Source organism: Oncorhynchus tshawytscha, linkage group LG20, assembly GCF_018296145.1.
Source record: "Oncorhynchus tshawytscha isolate Ot180627B linkage group LG20, Otsh_v2.0, whole genome shotgun sequence".
Classification (NCBI taxonomy): Eukaryota; Metazoa; Chordata; class Actinopteri; order Salmoniformes; family Salmonidae; genus Oncorhynchus; species Oncorhynchus tshawytscha.
Genome location: NC_056448.1, coordinates 38102222 through 38123511, shown reverse-complemented (window position 1 = coordinate 38123511; position 21290 = coordinate 38102222). Strand labels below are relative to the sequence as shown.

General features: G+C 42.6%; 1 protein-coding gene across 3 annotated transcripts; it reads left to right on the top strand.

The window, feature by feature from the left end:
* Nucleotides 1-20: 20 nt before the first annotated feature.
* Nucleotides 21-21130, top strand: fkbp15a (FKBP prolyl isomerase family member 15a). Of its 3 annotated transcripts, none has more exons than XM_042302626.1 (26): nucleotides 21-198; nucleotides 6852-6958; nucleotides 7261-7330; nucleotides 7524-7593; nucleotides 8231-8305; nucleotides 8895-8993; nucleotides 9607-9756; nucleotides 13161-13229; nucleotides 13513-13656; nucleotides 13805-13944; nucleotides 14046-14094; nucleotides 14335-14400; nucleotides 14669-14750; nucleotides 14844-14944; nucleotides 15031-15109; nucleotides 15219-15328; nucleotides 15510-15611; nucleotides 15820-15914; nucleotides 18208-18310; nucleotides 18434-18605; nucleotides 18789-18925; nucleotides 19271-19408; nucleotides 19598-19720; nucleotides 19811-19924; nucleotides 20306-20413; nucleotides 20635-21130. In XM_042302626.1, exons 1-26 carry the CDS (start codon nucleotides 29-31, stop codon nucleotides 20719-20721), a joined length of 2760 nt encoding a protein of 919 aa, XP_042158560.1. In that variant the 5' UTR covers nucleotides 21-28; the 3' UTR covers nucleotides 20722-21130. The 3 variants fall into 3 exon arrangements, with proteins under 3 accessions (XP_042158560.1, XP_042158559.1, XP_024237376.1); XM_042302625.1 differs by having other exon boundaries at nucleotides 14281-14400; XM_024381608.2 differs by lacking the exon at nucleotides 14335-14400.
* The last annotated feature ends 160 nt before the right edge of the window (nucleotides 21131-21290 follow it).

Below are 21290 nucleotides of genomic sequence, written 5' to 3'. Positions count from 1 at the left end.
CTAGTCAGCTGAGGCCATTCTACATGAAATGAAGGATGGAGGCATATTTGAAGTGTATCACTTGAACGTGCTGTTTGTGTGTGATGCTTCGCTAGACATAAAATACCCCCTGTATTTTTCTATTCGAAGGGTACGACACAGACTTCTAGACATGTTTTGTGGTTATCAAGAAGGGGATTTTCTGTTGCCTAAAGGCGGGTGAGTTTACAGAGAAAAAGTAAACGCATGTGCAGTTGTTTTTTTATTTGCTTGCGAAGCGCATTGTCTTTTGATTGGATCATTCTTCATACACTGAGAAGAGGGAAAAGTCATGTTTTTTCATTGTAAACGTTGTTTCTTTTTTTAAACAATGTGTTACAATGTAACTAACAGTATCAACGTTTATTAGGCTACAGAATATATTTAGGGATGCTTGAAAATAATTCAAATAATTGAAAAGTAGTGCAGCAAGCCTAAAAATACTATAGAATTAAATAGTGATTTAGATATTATTCTCATCTTCCTCCCAAATTGTTTTGCAGTCCTTAACCACGTGCATTGGATAAATCTTAACTATAATTTGTGAGTCTGAAGTGGCTATGTTGAAACAGGGGTGCCCTATGGACTTAGTCAAAGGTGGCATTATTGATTTTGGGGAAACTAATTTGGTGTAATGTGTGAGAGCCTCATAGCTTGGGTAGGCTAAACAAACCTCCACTGAAATATGTGGTGTATAATGTTTGTTACTACTTGCCTATACGTGTTCTTCCAAGAAGTGTCAACAGTGTTTCCCTTCAAATATTTCCAAGATGAGTGCAATAAAAGCCGCCACATCAACATCTAGGGCCTCCTTTTAAAACAAAAACTATTCAATTTAAACCAATGGATTGTGTAAGGGATAATCAACAAGGGACTCTGGAAAATAATTAACTCATAGCCCCTGGTTGATTATCGCTTACTTGGGATGTGACAGAGCTAGGCTGAGAAGCCTGTCCCACCTATGCAATGGTAGGGAAAACAATGAATGGGAATATACCAATTAGACCACCTATGCTTTCTCGCGATGTTTTCTGGTATGGCACCATAGCAGCATGGACCGTACTGCTAAATGGTCCCTTGTCATAACTGTATGGAACCGAGAGGAGAGGATCAGAGAGAGATCTGGCAGGGCACACAATCTGTTTGCCAGCCAGCTCCTTTCCTACCTGCCCTCCCCTTCTCGGTGTCTTCTTCATCTGGCACAGGGCCTCTGTCAGAAGCTACAAACTGGCGACCATGTCTGTAGTGTGGCATACTGACTACCTTTGGTGGGAGTTCCATGGGTCAGTATGTTCTGTGTACATGTGTTCTTTGAGAGAGAACCTACCCTCATCCCTAGGCTATTGTGCACAGAGGTCTGGAGTGTGACACTAGAGAGAACCTACCCTCATCCCTAGGCTATTGTGCACAGAGGTCTGGAGTGTGACACTAGAGAGAACCTACCCTCATCCCTAGGCTATTGTGCACAGAGGTCTGAAGTGTGACACTAGAGAGAACCTACCCTCATCCCTAGGCTATTGTGCACAGAGGTCTGGAGTGTGACACTAGAGAGAACCTACCCTCATCCCTAGGCTATTGTGCACAGAGGTCTGGAGTGTGACACTAGAGAGAACCTACCCTCATCCCTAGGCTATTGTGCACAGAGGTCTGGAGTGTGACACTAGAGAGAACCTATCCTGTAAGTAAACATGGGGGGACTGGCTGCTTGTCTATTGGTTGAGTGTTGAGTTTATTTAACCAAAGGTTCACTGCTTTGAGTGCTGCTGTAGTTAAAAATATGTTTTAGCTTTCTTGAGGAAGGGGCCACCAAGGGTGGGTTAAATAGATGTCATGGGATGCTGATCTCTATAGAGAGAGGATAGGCTTGCCTGGGGATGTCGAGTTTATGTCATGGGATGCTGATCTCTATAGAGAGTGGATAGGCTTGCCTGGGGATGTCGAGTTTATGTCATGGGATGCTGATCTCTATAGAGAGAGGATAGGCTTGCCTGGGGATGTCGAGTTTATGTCATGGGATGCTGATCTCTATAGAGAGTGGATAGGCTTGCCTGGGGATGTCGAGTTTATGTCATGGGATGCTGATCTCTATAGAGAGTGGATAGGCTTGCCTGGGGATGTCGTGTTTATGCCATGTGGGTCTGATATTCCCTGCTAGTAATGCACTTTATATTGCATTTAGCACAGAGGGCGAGGAAAGGTTATATTTTGAAGAATGTAAGTAGTGTTTTCTCTTTTCTAGTCTTTGGAATATGTGGGAAATGTTTTGCATTGTAGAGATCATGTTCATTTGTAGCCTATTGTCTGGTAGCACATTATACCAGAAAATACTTGTTCAACTTAACTTTCATGCAAACATTCATACTGGGCACTGACTGTCTATTATATTTTATGTTGCTCTGGATAATATTGGCTTCTAATCGAAATGTAATGTGAGCGAATTGAATCAATCACCTAAGCAAACAACTAGAAAGCTATGCTGTCTCTTCTCTCTACCCCGGGAAGTAAGGTTAGGATGATAGGCAAGCTGTGATAGAATTGTTTACATCCAAACAGATACTAAGTGACTGAATGGTGATGTTACAAATCATGATACAAGTATTTAACCCTGTGTTGATGCCATCATTGTCTCTGCTACCTCTTCATTGGGCTGTGAGTGGATTGCATTGTTTCGACTAGATTGTATCATTCCAAGCTAAGCATTGTGATGAAGTGATCAAAAAATACTCATGCTTGTGTAAGTTCCCATACATGGGCACTAAAACGTGTATGTATTGTTGCCATACACATATGGTCATTTCCATGTAAATGAACCCATGAGCACCAACATGACTTAATGGACCCATGAGCACCAGCATGTCTTAATGGACCTATGAGCACCAGTATGTCTTAATGGACCTATGAGCACCAGTATGTCTTAATGGACCTATGAGCACCAGTATGTCTTAATGGACCTATGAGCACCAGTATGTCTTAATGGACCTATGAGCACCAGTATGTCTTAATGGACCTATGAGCACCAGCATGTCTTAATGGACCCATGAGCACCAGTATGTCTTAATGGACCTATGAGCACCAGTATGTCTTAATGGACCTATGAGCACCAGTATGTCTTAATGGACCCATGAGCACCAGCATATCTTAATGGACCCATGAGCACCAGCATGTCTTAATGGACCTATGAGCACCAGTATGTCTTAATGGACCTATGAGCACCAGTATGTCTTAATGGACCCATGAGCACCAGTATGTCTTAATGGACCCATGAGCACCAGCATGTCTTAATGGACCTATGAGCACCAGTATGTCTTAATGAACCCATGAGCACCAGCATGTCTTAATGGACCCATGAGCACCAGCATGTCTTAATGGACCTATGAGCATCAGCATGTCTTAATGGACCCATGAGCATCAGCATGTCTTAATGGACCCATGAGCATCAGCATGTCTTAATGAACCCATGAGCACCAGCATGTCTTAATGAACCCATGAGCACCAGCATGTCTTAATGGACCCATGAGCACCAGCATGTCTTAATGGACCCATGAGCACCAGCATGTCCCCATGAGCACCAGCATGTCTTAATGGACCCATGAGCACCAGCATGTCTTAATGAACCCATGAGCACCAGCATGTCTTAATGAACCCATGAGCACCAGCATGTCTTAATGGACCCATGAGCACCAGCATGTCCATGAGCACCAGCATGTCTTAATGGACCCATGAGCACCAGCATGTCCATGAGCACCAGCATGTCTTAATGGACCCATGAGCACCAACATGTCTTAATGGACCCATGAGCACCAACATGTGTCTTAATGGACCCATGAGCACCAACATGTCCATGAGCACCAACATGTCTTAATGGACCCATGAGCACCAACATGTCCATGAGCACCAGCATGTCTTAATGGACCCATAAGCACCAACATGTCTTAATGGACCCATGAGCACCAACATGTCCATGAGCACCAACATGTGAAGTTCATAGGAGAATGTCAAATGAAAGCTACGAGACTCATTTTGAGAAGTTTTAAGGCACATGCATTTTCCAACCATTATCAATCCCAAAAAATTGGAATTAGGAAAGACTTTGATTTGTGGTCAAACAGATGGAAAAGGGGTCTCAGAAAACATCTACCAGGAAAAAGTCTGAAAAGGTGTTCGAAATGCATCAAAACACAATGTTGAAGTGAAGACCCCTGCCAACTAATATCAACACTTCTATTTAGTTTTGGTGAAATTATTCTGCCTTCTGTAAGTTTAACAAACATTGCCTTGTGCCTTGAAATTCTGTTACTGAAAATACACATACAGACATCCTGAGTGGCACAGTGGTCTAAGGCAGTGCTTGAGGCATAACTACAGACCCGGTTTCGATCCCAGTCTGTGTCATAACTGGCCGTGACCGGGAGTCCCATAGGGTTGCGCACAATTGGCCCAGCGTCCAGGTTTGGCCGGGGGGGCTTTACTTGACTCATCTCGCTTTAGCTACTCCTTGTGGCGGGCCAGGTGCCTTACAGGCTGACTTCGGCTGTCAGTTGAACAGTGTTTCCTCCAACACATTGGTGCGGCTGGCTTCCGGGTTAAGCGGGCAGGTGTTAAGTAATGCAGTTAGGTGGGGTCATGCTTCAGAGGACGCATGACTCAACCTTCGCCTCTGTCTTGTCCATTGGGGAGTTGCAGCAATGAGACAAGATCACAATTGGATATCACAAAATTTGGGAGAAAAGGGGGTAAAATTACAAAATTAATAAAATAATAATACACACACACACACAGGGCCTTCAGAAAGTATTCACACCCCTTGACGTTTTCCACATTTTGTTGTTACAAAGTGGGATTAAAATGGATTTAACAGCTGTGACACCTTAATTGCTTTGCACACCTTAATTGTACAACATTTGCACATGATTATTTTTCAAATTCTTCGAGCTCTGTCAAGTTGGGCTCCCGAGTGATGCAGTGGTTTAAGACACTGCATCTCAGTGCAAGAGGCGTCACTGCAGTACCTGGTTTGAATCCATGCTGCATCACATCCGGACGTGATTGGGAGTCCCAATCACAGCGCACAATTGGCCCAGTGTTGTCCGGGTTTGGCCGGGGTAGGCCATCGTTGTAAATAAGAATTTGTTCGTAACTGACTTGCCTAGTTAAATAAAAATCATTGCTAGACAGCCATTTTCAAGTCTTGCCATAGATTTTCAAGCCGATTTAAGTCAGAACTGTAACTAGTCCACTCAGGAGCATTCAATGTCGTCTTGGTAAGCAACTCCAGTCTGTATTTGGCCTTGTGTTTTAAGTCCTTGTCATGCTGAAAGGTGAATTTGTCTCCCAGTGTCTGTTGAAAAGCAGACTGAACCCGGTTTTCCTCTAGGATTTTGCATGTGCTTAGCTCTATTCCATAGTCCTTGCTGATGACAAGCATACACATGACCCAACATGATGCAGCCACCACAATGCTTGAAAATATGAACTAGTACTCAGTGACGTGTTGTTGGATTTGCCCAAAAAATAACACTTTGTATTCAGGACATAAAGTTAATTTCTTTGCCAAATTCTCTGCACTTTTACTTTAGTGTCTTATTGCAAACAGGATGCATGTTTTGTACAGATGTCTGTCTTTTCACTCTGTCAATTAGGTTAGTGTTGTGGAGTAACCTCTACCTGTTTTATAGTCACTACTGGCCTCACGGTGAAATCCCTGAGCGGTTTCCTTCCTCTCAAGCAACTGAGTTAGGAAGGACTCCTGTATCTTTGTAGTGACTGGGTGCATTGATACACCATCCAAAGTGTAATTAATAACTTCACCATGCTCAAAGGGATATTTAATGTTTGTTTTTTGCCATTACCAATAGGTGCCTTTGTTTGCGAGGCATTGGAAAACCTTACTGCTTGACTGAGGGACCTTGCAGATAGTTTGATGTGTAGGGTACAGAGATGAGGTAGTCATTAAAAAATCATGTCAAACACTATTATTTCACACAGTGAGTCCATGCAATTTATTATGACTTGTTAAGCAAGTTCTTTACTCCTGAATTCTAGGCTTGCCATGACAAAGGGGTTGATATCTTATTGACTCAAACTTTTTATTCATTTGGAAAACATCATTCCACTTTGCCATTATGGCCTATTGTGTGTAGGCCAGTGACAATTATTTTCTTCTAAATGTAATAAATGAATTTCATGCTGTGACACGACTAAATGTGAAAAGGGATGTGAATACTTTCTGAAGACACTGTACATGAAGGCACTGTACATGAAGGCACTGTACATGAAGACACTGTACATGAAGACACTGTACATGAAGACACTGTACATGAAGACACTGTACATGAAGGCACTGTACATGAAGGCACTGTACATGAAGACACTGTACATGAAGACACTGTACATGAAGACACTGTACATGAAGGCACTGTACATGAAGGCACTGTACATGAAGGCACTGTACATGAAGGCACTGTACATGAAGGCACTGTACATGAAGACACTGTACATGAAGGCACTGTACATGAAGACACTGTACATGAAGACACTGTACATGAAGACACTGTACATGAAGACACTGTACATGGATTTAACCTGGACGCATAAAAAAACAAACTGTTACCAAACTTTGCATCTGCCTAGTTCTTCCAGTAAATGTGTTTCTGTAAAATGTTCTGTGTAAATTGTTAAAAGTATTCCTTGTGCATAGTTGTGTGGTTTGTTAAACTTTTTAATTCAACGGTTTTTGTTTGGCATACATTTTTAAAGTGAAAAATCAGTCTCAGTGCAATTCTGATATTTTGGAATTACCCATATACAGTATTGTTGTGTTTGTGTGTTGACAGAGCAAAGCTAGCCTCTCTCTTTGATCTGGATCAGGCTGCCAGTCAGGGCAACGAGTCCTTCCAGTTCAGAGCCCCCAAACAGCCGAAGAAAACCACCACCGCTCTGAGTAAGATACGTCCGAGGTCCTGTTTAAACACTGGTGAAATCCATTCTGTCCTTCCTCCCTTTGACGTAAACACTGATCTGACATGATTGGATAGAGGGAGGTTATGACTCCTCTAGACAGCAGGAAGGATGCATTTCTTCAGTATTGTGGCTTGTACAGTTTAAACAGACTTCAGACCATGTGTAAACGTTAATGCAATTCTTCCAATACATCCATTAATGGATTGGTGCAAAAGTTCACGTTATGGAAGTGTTTGAATATGGTCTGCGTGGTTTTTGTTAACTCTGTGTGCATTTTCAAAGGCCCATCTCCTCAAAAGCCTGCACCAACTCCTTCTGTCCTTTTGGCTACTGCTGTTCATGCATTCCGCTTGTGAGTATGTCCACTAACAAGCACCTGAAATCCATATCACTAGATAGTTGATATGTCTCAGAGTTGAATGTGTATGTGAGTATGTCCATTATTAGTGTGCTTGAGGTGGTGCGTGCGTGAGAGAATATGCGTGTGTTTGGTGTTGTGTTCACAGGTCCTGTTTGATCTTGTCGTCATGGTTTTGTGTTTGCAGTGTGAATGGCCAGTACACAAAACAGGGGAAGGTGGGAGCTGCTATCCTGGGAAATCATCCAACCAGAGAGGTACTTGCGTTGTGAAGGATATGTAAAACTGGTTTCCATTAAGAATAAACAAACTCCAGGTGATGTGAAGAGGAAGTCTCCATCTCTTTACATTCAGTGCTTGGACTGAAATGGGTGCTGGTCCTCATTTTGAGTGCTGTTTTTAGTTAGGTGCTGGAGCTCTGCAATGTTTTTAAAGTGAATATTCTGTAAGAGCTGCCAGAACTCAAGCAGTAGAACATTTGAGGTGCTTGTGAGCTCCGCCCCAAGTCATGCACTGTTTATATTTAATCATATGCTTTTCCAACGCAATTAATGAAGGGTCTTGTATTCTGCTCTAACCACTTCATAAGAAATATGTGACTCAGTTAATTGTATGATCTTGAGATACTCTAGGTTGTTTTAGTGTAGAGTGAAAAAGGCTCATGATAAATTGTTTTAATTTGTCTTGATACAGTAATACATCTATGGCAGTGATACAAACGTTTGTATAAAAAGGTTGTGTAAAACATAATGTAAACCTGCCTTTGTAACTACCACATAAATAAATGTTATTGTAAAGTGGGACCCAAGTTTATTCTGTTCATGCACACGTCACGTTTGTGTTTGCCAAGTCATGTGTCTGTCTGCTTCATCTCGTCTTGATTGTTTTCTTCAGTACATGATCCTGCTTTATGGCAGCAAACAGAAACCAATCACAACTGCCAAGATCCATCTAGGATTCATCTTCACAGTGAGTAGTACATCTTCCCATGATGTGTACATGCTTGTGTAGTTTTAACTGTGTGGTGTGTTTTAACTAGACTATATCAGTTTTAACTGTGTGGTGTGTTTAACTAGACTATATCAGTTTTAACTGTGTGGTGTGTTTAACTAGACTATATCAGTTTTAACTAGACTATATCAGTTTTAACTAGACTATATCAGTTTGAACTGTGTGGTGTGTTTAACTAGACTATATTAGTTTTAACTAGACTATATCAGTTTTAACTGTGTGGTGTGTTTTACTAGACTATATCAGTTTTAACTGTGTGGTGTGTTTTAACTAGACTATATCAGTTTTAACTGTGTGGTGTGTTTTAACTAGACTATATCAGTTTTAACTGTGTGGTGTGTTTAACTAGACTATATCAGTTTTAACTAGACTATATCAGTTTTAACTGTGTGGTGTGTTTTAACTAGACTATATCAGTTTTAACTGTGTGGTGTGTTTTAACTAGACTATATCAGTTTTAACTAGACTATATCAGTTTTAACTAGACTATATCAGTTTTAACTGTGTGGTGTGTTTTAACTAGACTATGTCTGATTTGACTTCTCAGGTTCAGCCAGGTAACTATGGAACATTCTACGATGACCTGAGGCACAACTGGTCCCTGATGTTTGAGTCTGAGAAAGCTGGAGTGGACTTTTGCAAAGAGGTGAACGACGGAAGTATTACTACATACTGGACAGATATACGGAGTGTACAAAACATTAAGAACGCTTTCCTAATATTGAGTTGCACCCCACCCCCTTTGACCCTCAAAACAGCGTCAATTCGTCAGGGCATGAACTCTACAAGGTGTCAAAAGCATTCCACAGGGATGCTGGCCCATGTTGACTCCAATGCTTCCCACAATTGTGTCAAGTTGGCTGGATGTCCTTTGAGTGGTGGACCATTCACAGGAATCTGTTGAGCATGAAAAACCCAGCAGCATTGCAATTGTTGACACAAATCGGTGCGTCTGGCACCTACAACCATACCCCGTTCAAAGGCACTTGTCTCAAGGCTTAAAAATCCTTCTTTAACATGTCTCCTCCCCTTCATCTACACTGACTTGAAGAGGATTTAACAAGTGACCTCAATAAGGGATCTTAGCTGTCACCTGGATTCATGTGTGCATAATGATTTGTACACTGTATATAGATCTCTATATATGGCTCTGGAGAAACAGATGGGTAGACGCATGGATAGTTGTTTTATTGAGTTATTTGCACACAGTAAAAATCCATAGACTTTTTTAATGTTTAAATCTTTACCCACCATTACAGCTGTGTGTGGCCAGATGGAACAGTGAGACCACTGTAGATACACTACTGACCCAGGACCTGCTGTTAGGAGAGGGACCGGCGGTGGACTATGGTGACACGGTAGAGGTGGCCTTCACAGGCTGGCTTCTACAGAACCACAACATCGGACAGGTGACAAATAACTCAGAATACAGCCAAAATAATTGTGCTGTATTTGGAGAAAATCAACTGGTTCTGACAAAATGAATAAAGGCTCAGAAAAGCTCAGAGCATTGGGCAATTTGATTTGTGGCTTTATAATTAATTAATTTTTTAAATACAAAAGATCAGAATATATTCAAACATTGACAATATACTGACATTCTAGATGCTTTTAATTTGATTTATTAGGATCTATTTTAGTCCCCATTTGGACTAATCTTCCAAGAGTCCTTAACATTAAAATACAATTTATAATACGAACACATTTCTACATATAACACACTATTACAAACATACATAATATACTAACATAATGACCCAATAAATACTCAATCTAAAAAAATATTGATTCTTCATCTACTATAGTCCCACAACATTTATATGTATTATATTTAAATCGTTTTAAAATAATGTTTACATTTATATATTGAAAGGTTTCTGGTTTGCTCAGTTAATTTATTCCATTTCTTTTTGGCTCTAAATCGAAATGTTCTTTTGCCTATTTCTCTTTTCTGTCTGGACAACGCAGATGGTGGACAATCTATTCCTAGTATTTACAGAATGTCTGTATCTTAACCAACTGAATACCGTTGTGAATAGAACTTGGCCGTATTAAATTATGTATATTCTGAAATAAAATAAGCATGTTCCTTTCAATTATCTTAATGATTGATGACCAACCAAGAACATTGCGCATGACTGCAACAGAAGAACCATATCTCCACCTTAAAACAATCCTTGCTGGATCCTATATTTGCACAATGCACCCTTCCTCGCACGGTGCTCATTAGTTTACCTAATGAGCATCGTGCTGGCAGAATTTATGACTCAAACATTCTGACCAGTAGCTTAGCCTAGTATGGTCCTATACTCGTCATGTCAAACAGACTGACAAATGCTGATAATAATGAGAATAACCACTCCATTGTACAATTTGGGAATTTAAGAGTCTGTGACTTTGAATGTAGAGATGATGAGAAGGAAGATTTCACCATTAGGATTTGGGCCACGGTATGGATTTGCAGTCAGTGAAAGAGTAGATATGAGACCAGGCCCCCACATCATAAAAGGAGACCTGACCCTCCTCACAATCCATAAACACCCCTGCCTTCTGTGGTGTGTCTCTCAGAAAGATGGGGACAGGGTAGGTGTCACTGGCTTTGTACTCACACCCATACCTCTGCATATAGTCCAGTATCCATTCTGAGGCCTTAATGTTATATCCCTCTTTCTGATGACAGACTCACTGGCTACTCCTAAATCCTACTCAGTATTGCCTGTAACCATAACATTCATAGTAAAATCTCCCTGAAGAGAAGCCCTCATTTCCAAGGACATTGACAAAATAATCAAACCTTTCTGGGTGGTTTGGGAGTTCATGTAAGGTGGTGCTGTATCAGGGTCCAGGGTCACATCTACTGCTGAATCCCCTCCAGCTCAATATCACCAAACCTCTTCACTTCACTCATAAGTGTCTCCTCCAGCTGAGACACAGCTCCCCAGACAGAGATCACTGTGAACACTGATCTCAGACCAGTCCTTGGTGGGTGGAGGGCTGCAAAGGAATGGGAAGCTCTGGAGGAGTTGAAGGTGGCCCTCAGTGTGTGAGAGCTGCTCCAGCTCATTGCTTCTCCTCTGTAGCTCAGCGATTTCCTGCTCCAGCTCCTTAATCACCTCAATCAATGATTTCTACCTGGCTTCTCTCAATGGAGCGCACCAGAGCAGTGAAGACCTGCACGTTGTCTCTCTTTCCATTTCTCTTGCTGAGATCTGAGTTTGATCTCCTCAACCTTACTATATCTTGATAGCATCTTCTGGTCTACCTCTGCCATAACCTTTCCTAGTTTAGCCATTTTCTCTCTATACTCTTCTCTAGAGGGACAGTGTCATGTGGTCTGTTTTCAAGCAAAACACATGCAGACATGTCTGGTCACTTCAACAGAACAGATCCAGGAGTCTCGTGCTTCTTACGCATCCTGTCTTCCAGGTTCTCCACAGGGTCGATCAGCTTGTCTCTTTAAACCGGTGACTCTCTGAGGCTCCAAGTGAGTCTCACGGAAAGATGTCAGACACCAGGCAGGACTTCAGGGCCTTGAGCGTTGTCCCAGTGCAGATGTCACAGGAAACTTCTAGGGGTTGAGCAGAGTTTTGGGCTGGGCCTTGGGTGAGGTCCTTGGTCTAAGCTGGTGGCTTTCCCTTGAACTGACTTCCTGAACTGAGTAGCCATCTCAGAAATGAGAGTATTGATGCAAAGCTCCGGTTTCCTGTCAAATTTCTCCAAACACATGGGACGCCGGCAAGGGTCACTAGTATCCCAGTACTCTTTGATACAGGCCATGCAGAAGTTGTCCACATGGAATGGCTACTGGCTCAGTGAACACATCCAGACACGTAGAGCACAGGAAGTGCTCCTCAGACAGCAGACTGCCGGAGGCGGCCATATCTAAACCGAGACCAAAGGTGAAACCATTATCAGTCAGTTCGAGATCATTTCAGTTTGAGTCAACATGGTACGATATTGCGATCCCTATGTGATCGTAACAAATCGTGACACATGGATCCTAACCAATTGTAAAGCATGGTTTTACCTTTACAGGGCAACATTGTGCACATCCTTAGATATTCATATGATGGGTCTTCATTGACAAAACCACAAAATGCTATAGAACAGAGGGATGGGGCTGGATAAATTTAACCACCAAATTATATCTACTATATGGAAAAAAAACAAAAGGACGAGGTCAACATGATAGTATCTAGACAATTTGAAGCTGTACATTAATGTATGTTTATGACATAGCTTACAAACAATGGAGTAAAGCAACCTTATATTTTGGGTTATGATCGAGTTATCATGAATCAGCGGCCATAATGTATATAATTCATAATTTAAAAAATAGCTGTGTATATCACAGGGCCTTAAACATATGAGGCAAGCAATAGTTTGGGAAAATCCGTCTCACCTCTGTCGGGAATGTCTCTGTGCTTTCAAGAGGCCCAGATAAGGCTGACCCTAGTAAATGTTTTATCAGAGAGGAATAGACGAGGCGTAGTTAAATCTTTAGATTTTCTTCTTTGCATGGAAGTTTAATAGAACATTGTTGTTCCCACCCACTTTTCTCTTCCTTGAGCACTTCACCCTTTACATGGCTGAACTCCCTCCCACCTTGTTTACTATTGTCTGGAGAGAGTCTAAATGGCATGGATTTTAAAACAAGAATTTTAGTTGTTGTTTTTTTCCAGTGAATGTGTTTTGTGTGACTGTCCTATTTCTCTCTTTCTCTCACTCACTCACTTATCCTCTTCACAGTGCATGTCAATGCCAATTTGATCACCATTCAGCTGAATGTATTATATTGTTTTCTGTGTGTCAGATGTTTGACTCCAACGTGGGCAAAGACAAGCTGCTGAGAGTGAAACTTGGCACCGGCAAGGCCATTAAGGTAGGTTGTAGAGCAGGCTGGTGGGAGGAGCTATAGGAAGACTGGCTCAACGTAATGGCTGGAATGGAATATATGGAACGTATGGAAACCACCTGTTTGACTCCGTTCCAATTATTCCATTACAGCCATTAAAATGAGCCCATCCTCCTATACCTCTTTCCACCAGCCTCCACTGGTGTAGTGGTCAACTCAGCAATATGACATCACCACACATAGTGAGGCAACTTCATGCTTACAGAAAAAAACGAATGTTTCTCTCTCTCTCCTATCTCTCTCTCTTTAGGGATTGGAGGACGGGATGTTAGGGATGCAGAAAACTGGGCGTCGCCTCCATATTGTGCCCCCCACCCTAGGCTATGGGTCAAAGGGCATCCCCAACCACGTCCCCTCCTCCAGCACACTGGTCTACAATGTGGAGATTCGCCGGGTGGGCGCACACACACTCACACATTCAGTTTCAAACGTCAAACAGTATCTCACTGTAGCCATGTGGAACTGTTTGTGTACCGAAGCTAGAGGGCGTAATTGGCTAAAGATGGCTGTCTAGATGTTCTAACTCTGTGGGATGTATTTAGGTGAAGTTTGCTAAGGACAGTGGGTCGGAGCGACAGAGTGGGGGATTAACCACCAACTCTCCCTCCCCAAGTGTGGACAGTCTGGGCTTTGGGATGTCCCCTCAGTCTCAGCCCCCCAGCTCTATCCCAGCAGAGCCCAGGTATGTACCACTACCTTCACTGTTCCTCAGTGGGGGAGTTAGGAGGCTTTTTTATTTGGGGGTCAGATGTCAGGTTAACTATTTGACTTTTCTGCCAACAGGGGAAAGCCTCTGAATGTGAAATCCAATTCAATAAATGAGCAACTGATGGTGAGTGTTATTTTCATTTAGTTTAACTTCTTTGCATGCTTTCACACACACATTTTCACTCACAATTGTGCACACATGCTCGCTCGCTCGCTCGCTCACTCACTCACTCACTCACTCACTCACTCACTCACTCACTCACAGTCAATCAGACACAATCTCTCTCAAACCGTATTATCTTACATACAGCTGTCGGATACAGCCAAAGCCAAGTTGATCTCTCATATGGCCAAAATGGGTCAGCCCATGCTGCCCTTCCCAACAGGAGCCATCTCTGCCCAGCCAGACCACAGTGACTCCAAGACAGAGGTGGGCTCCATAGTGTGTGTGTGTGTGTGTGTGTGTGTGTGTGTGTGTGTGTGTGTGTGTGTGTGTGTGTGCACCTTCTGTTCTGTATAGAATTGTGCATTCCCACAATTCCATTTTTTGACCAAGTCAATGCTTTTACTTTGGAACCTGTTTGCCATGTATGCTGGAAAAAGAGTACAACCTACAAACCGTTGTCATGTTTGACACCCATGACAGTGCCACTGACTTGCTAATATTCTTCTGTGTCTGTATCTGTGTCACCCTGCAGGACCCAAGTGAATCTCACCCTTCACATCACTGTCTGTTCCCCCAGCCCATCCAGATGTCAGCTGCACCCCCTGTCCATGCAGGTAAGACGTCTAGTTCAGTGTCCATTTACGTCCATATGTTTAGTAGATCAACCAGTCATTTGCTTATATTCAGGGTTATATTTTCTGTTTCAGTGCCTGAGGTCGTTGTGCCAACTGCTGCCCAGCAACCAGTGTTTATGGAGACAGTGGTCCCACAGGCTGTGGACTGTGGTGGGAGCAGTCATGCCTTCCAGGTATTGAATTTGAATTGAATAACCAATATTGATCTCCAAAGGGGAAATTTGAAATGATACAATATGCTTACCCCCCCCCCTCACAGCCATACCCATCATTTCAGTCTGCCTTTGGTCCGTCCTACCTTGGTCAGTTCCACCCTCATCATGCAGTTTCATACCAGGGTAATGAAAATACAATTTTCACTGTCACCTTGTCTAAGTGCAGAATAGCAGACATACTATTGTAATATGTTTTCAAGCTTTTATCTAAAACAACATTTGACCCATCTAGCACCTAGTGATGTCCCTTCCTTGTTGATGACAGAGGTGCGACAGCACAACACTGAGATCGGACAGGCTGTGGGGAAAATGGCAGATAAAATCAATCTGTTGGTCTCCAAGGTCAGCAGTGGACTTGTTTGTAGTTCTGGTAACACTTTCTTGTATTGCATTGTTTTGCGTATGACCTCATCATTTCTTTTAATCTCATAATGATTCTGTCAAACGGAGACATTATAAGGGCTCATAACAAGTAACAAAGCATTGTAACAGTTTTAAGTCATGTTAACATATTTTATACCAGGTGGATGAGCTCCAGAAGCATGGTGGCGGCAACTCTCTGGGTCTGTCCTCGGTGTCCATGGAAACAGCCATGATCCTGCACAACATCCAGAGAATCACCCAGGTCAGTCATCTGTCCCACTAATCTACAGTGTCCTCCTCCTTTTCTGCTCTCCCTCATTCTGCACTGGTCTGAAAAAAAGGATTCTTGTCCTGGTCTACTGTCCTTCAACTGCACTGGTGTGGGGAACAGTAGTACGGGCGAAAGCAATTACCTGATAGGCATTGACCACTGCATGGAACGGCATAACTTCTCCATTTGGGTTCCACAGGAGAACTTGTTTCTAAAGAAGGAGGTTCTGGAGAAGAGCACCCGAGTGGAGGAGCAGAACTGGAAGATCAGAGAACTCCTCGAACAGAACCAGAGGTTTGAGTGTACAGTACTGTGTGTGTGTGCTTGTTCAATGAGTTCTGTAGATTTAAAAATATATATATATACAGTACCAGTCAAAAGTTTGGACACACCTACTCATTCAAGGGTTTTTCTTTTATTGTTACTATTTTCTACATTGTAGAATAATAGTGAAGACATCAAAACAATGAAATAACACATATGGAATCATGTAGTAAGCAAAAGAGTGTTAAACAAATTAAAATATATTTTTATATTTGAGGTTCTTCAAAGTAGCCACCCTTTGCCTTGATGACAACTTTTTACACTCTTTGCATTCTTTCAACCAGCTTCATGAGGAATGCTTTTTCAACAGTCTTGAAGCAGTTCCCACATTCTGAGCACTTGTTGGCTGCTTTTCCTTCACTCTGCAGTCCTACTCATCCCAAACCATCTCAATTGGGTTGAGGTCGGTTGATTGTGGAGGCCAGGTCATCTGATGCAGCACTTGTCACTCTCCTTATTGGTCAAATGGCCCTTACACAGCCTGGAGGTGTGTTGGGTCATTGTCCTGTTGAAAAACAAATGATAGACCTATTAAGCGCAAACCGGAAGCGTATCACTGCAGAATGTTGTGGTAGCCATGCTGGTTACGTTTGCCTTGAATTCTAAATAAATCACAGACAGTGTCACCAGCAAAGCACCATCACACCTCCTCCTCCATGCTTCACAGTGGGAACCACACATGTGTAAATCTTCCGTTCACCTACTCTGCGTATCACATAGACACGGCAGTTGGATCCAAAAATCTCATATTTGGACTCATCAGACCAAAGGACAGATTTCCACCCGTCTAATGTCCATTGCTCGTGTTTCTTGGCCCAAGCAAGTCTCTTCTTATTATTGGGGTCTTTTAGTAGTGGTTTCTTTGCAGCAATTTGACCATGAAGGCCTGATTCATGCAGTCTCCTCTGAACAACTGATGTTGAGATGTCTGTTACTTGAACTCTGTGAATCATTTATTTGGGCTGCAATTTCTGAGGCAGTTAACTCTAATGAAGTTGTCCTTTGCAGCTGAGGTAACTCTGGGTCTTCCTTTCCTGTGGCGGTTCTCATGAGAGCCAGTTTCATCATAGCGCTTGATGGTTTTTGTGACTGCACTTGAAGAAATTTGCAAAGTTCTTGACATTTTACGGATGGATTGACTGACCTTCATGTCCTGAAGTAATGATGGACTGTAGTTAATCTTCGCTTATTTGAGCTGTTCCATAATATAGACTTGGTCTTTTACCAAATAGGGCTATTTTCTGTATAACACCCCTACCTTGTCACAACACAACTGATTGGCTGAAACACATTAAGAAGGAAAGAAATTCCACAAATTTTACTTTTAACAAAGCACATCTATTAATTGCAATACATTCCAGGTGACTACGTCATGAAGCTGGTTGAGAGAATGCCAAGAGTGTGCAAAGCTGTCACCAAGGCAAAGGGTAGCTACTTTGAAAAATCTAAAATATATTTTGATTTGTTAAACACTTTTTTTGGTTAGTACATTATTCCATATGTGTTATTATTCTAGAATGTAGAATATATATATATTTTTAAAAATCCTGGGTAGGTGTGTACAAACTTTTGACTGGTACTGTATAAAAATATTTTATTTTAACAGGAAATATATTACAATTCATACATATCACAGTCAATTTATTTATAATTTGCCAAGGAAAAGGTTTGGAAACCAAAGTTGAAAAAAATAAACATACTCATAGTTTACATGTACACACATCAACACCTCCGCCTCCATATGATTCATCTCATGAGGATAATGTAGAACTCTCATTACTTACACCAATAGAAGTTTGTCCCTAGGGGTCCACCGCCCTGCAGCACCCCAAACCTAACACACCCATACTTCAGGATCTTAGTGAAACATGTGTACTAGGCCAGAGCCAGAGTGACAATCCACAGGACGGTAGACCCCCGGGGCCAGGACAGAGCGGCCTAAAGAGGTATCCACCCTGACATGGGTATGTTTTTAATACCGGCTCCTTTTGTCTTACGGTATTCAATACAAGGCCTCCACACCTTATGAAAGTCACCTGGTATACTCTTAATCTGGTAATAAATCAAATGTAGTGGGTCATGGCATTTCTACCTTCCCATTGTGGGAGGATAACCAGCCTTCCAATTAATGGCAATGCATTTCTTAGCTACTGTGAATGCTAGGGTAAGGTTACACAGTATTTCCAAGCAAATAAAACAACGGGAAGATAGAATGTGAATCTGTAGACATCCTGAGCTATAAACAAGATGGTGTGTGTGACAGGTGTATGGAGCAGAGTGGTTTACTGTTGGAACAGAGGAAAGACGTGCTGAAGACCAGCAACCAACAGGACCAGACCAGCCTGCTGGAGGCAGAGCAGGACAAGGTAGGAAAGAGCAGAGGAAACTTACTATACTCACACAGCGCAGGAGAGTGAGAGAGAGTCTCATATGCACACACACTTAAGTCCCTCCCCCCACCTCTCTCTCTGTCTCTCTCTCCATCTCAGCCGCACCTGACAGAGTACCTAGCCGCCTCCTCCACCCTGGTCTCCAAGCTTCAGCTGGAGTCGTCCTCTCTGCAGCGCTCTGTCTCTGACCTTCAGACCCAGCTCAGCCAAGTCCTGCAAGACAGGGACAGCCACTGTACTCAGTTCAGCTCATTAGAGAGACTAGTAGAAGGTATAGGACTGGCAGAACCACTGCACTTGGATCTGTTTATTTGAGAGACTACACAATTTTGAATATCTTTTGAGTTGTGTCCAGCGTGCTGGGTGGGCAGGGTTTAAACTTTTGGGAATGTTCTATTGGGTCATTACACCATGCTAACTAAAGAGGTGTGTGTGTGTGTGTGTGTCCGTACAGGGCTAAGGAAGGGGGAGGGGAGGGTGCAGGCCCAGTGGCATACAGAGAAACTGAAACATAAAGAGATTCAGCTGACAATCACCAACACGGAGGAGGAGCTACAGGACCTGAGGGCTGGGAAAGGCAACCTGGACAAGGTGTGTGTCTGTGGAGACGAGCAGGCGGGACCAATGGGTATTATCAGGCTGCAATACCACTGTCCCACATGGTGCCAGTATTCTTCTAATAACTGTTTGGTATAAAAAATAATCCCCTGACATTTCTTCTATAGAATATAGTACACTTACCCAATTCTGAATATACCCCTTGTTCCCAAAGTGTGCTCCCTTTCACTCACTCCTCCTCATTCATACTAATCCAATGTTTTTAATTCATTGAGTGGGAAGAGGTATAACCTCTGTCGGAGTCCCCATCACACTTCACGGAAGAGAATGGGAATTAGACTTTGGTCTTGATCTTGTAACACTGTCGGTCTCTGTCAGATGCTGTCGGAGAGGAAGAGGACGTGGCAGTGTGAGCATCAGCGTCTGTCTGAGGAGTTGGAGGAGGCGAGGAGAAGCAGCCAGAAGGAAACTGACCATCTAAGGGCCAGGAGAGGAGAAGTAGATCAGGGGGAACAGGTATATATACACTCTCTCTCACTCACTCACTCACTCACACTCACACACGATGATCCAGACTAAATACCAGCCATATCAGTTGAAATGTTGCTACATACACAACATTATTATTAATTATTTGCATATAATAATGCTTAACATGATGTAAAGCATTAAACCTGCAGGCTTTAAACATGTGTTTATCTAAAGGTGGTTCTGGATATGGACTGGCAGCAGGGTGGGTATGAGAAGGAACTACATAGCCTTGAGCTAGCAGAAATCACACAGCAGAGAGACATTCTGGCCAGGACACTGTCAGAACTACAGGAACAGGTGAAGGACATACTGAGTGTACACACTCCCTAAACATTAGGAAATGTAAACGAATCAAACAGTTGAATTCCAATGCTCTCTCGCTCTCAGTATATGGCAGCACAGAGCAGGGCAGAGACCACCAGGAAGCAGCTAGAAATGCTATTGGTTGAGCAGGAGAAGAGGCATGCCCAGCAGCCCAATCAGGATGCAATGGCAGAACAGGTGAGTGTTCCAACATTCACCTCAGACTAGTCTGAACATGATTGGAGTAGTGTTTCTTAATCCTGGTCCTAGGGACCCACCATTTTAGTTTGTCCCTAGCACTATACACCTGATTCCACTAATCACCTCATCAAACCTTTAATTAGTGGAATCAGGTGTTTAGTGCTTGGGCAAAAACGAAAATGTCTCCAGAAATACAGGAGTAGAGAAAGCAGACTTTGGGTGGGTGGGTGTTTAAATTTGTTAAAATCTACCTTTGCTCTAACATACTACTCCAATGAGCAACACCAAGAGAAATTGACTTCCAGCTTCTATATTGCTCTCATTCCTACCTCTCTCTGATCAGTGATTGTTTCAATGGTTTACGTGTGTTCCCTCCAGGTGAAGAGAGTGATGAACGGAGTGTTCCATTCTCTGAGAGGGGAGTTCGGCCTGCACCAGTCATACCAAGGAAGCGATGTCCTAGGAGTCATGCTTAGCACCATCAAGGTACAGTGCAACCAATACCTGGTGTTTCCATTTCACATTGCCCTGCAGATAGGGAGGCTGCATCAACAGTTGATAATCGCTGCTTATGGGTGGTGCCCATGTTAATCCTTTTAACACCATGGGTTGTCCTGCACCAGTCATTTGAATCCAGAGTATGACATTGAGCATGTTGTTAATGTAAACAAGGAAAATATGTTGTGTTAACGCTCCCCATCCTACAGAGTGTCACCCTGGATCTGCTAACAGCCCACAATCCAGAGGAAGAAGAAAAGGTGGAAGAGGAGAAATGGACAAAAGCTGTAGAGTAAAATAGGAGGGATGATGATGATGATGATACAGAGATGAATCGATCCAATGGATCAATACAAGAAAAAGAGGACAGTGGAGTTACTCAGACAGCCTGGACCTCTATTGTTAGGTCCTTGTGGTCTGAGGCTCAAGTGGAGGAAGAGTCCATCAATTCGGAAGGCCTAGAAAACAAGGCTGAAGACACACCAAGTACATCCAGAGAAGAAACACCTTCTAAGGCTTGGACTGGCTCAGAGAATGGCCCAATACCATCATCTCTCATGGTTCTTATTGAGGAAATGTCTTGTCAAGTACAGCCTCTGGCAGTCCAAATTGACCAATCAAAGTAGATGGAAGTTGTACCTCCCCCACCATTGTTTAAAAAAAAAAAAAAAAGATTTTGGAAGCTATACAAATGCATTTATTAATGTCCACATTTGTTTTATACCATGTTTATTCATTTAAAAAAACATTTTTATTTAAACGGCCTCCCCTGGCTAAACCCTATAACGACGCTGGGCCAATTGGGACTCTCGATCACGCCCAGTTGTGATACAGCCTGGAATTGAACCAGGGTCTGTAATGACGC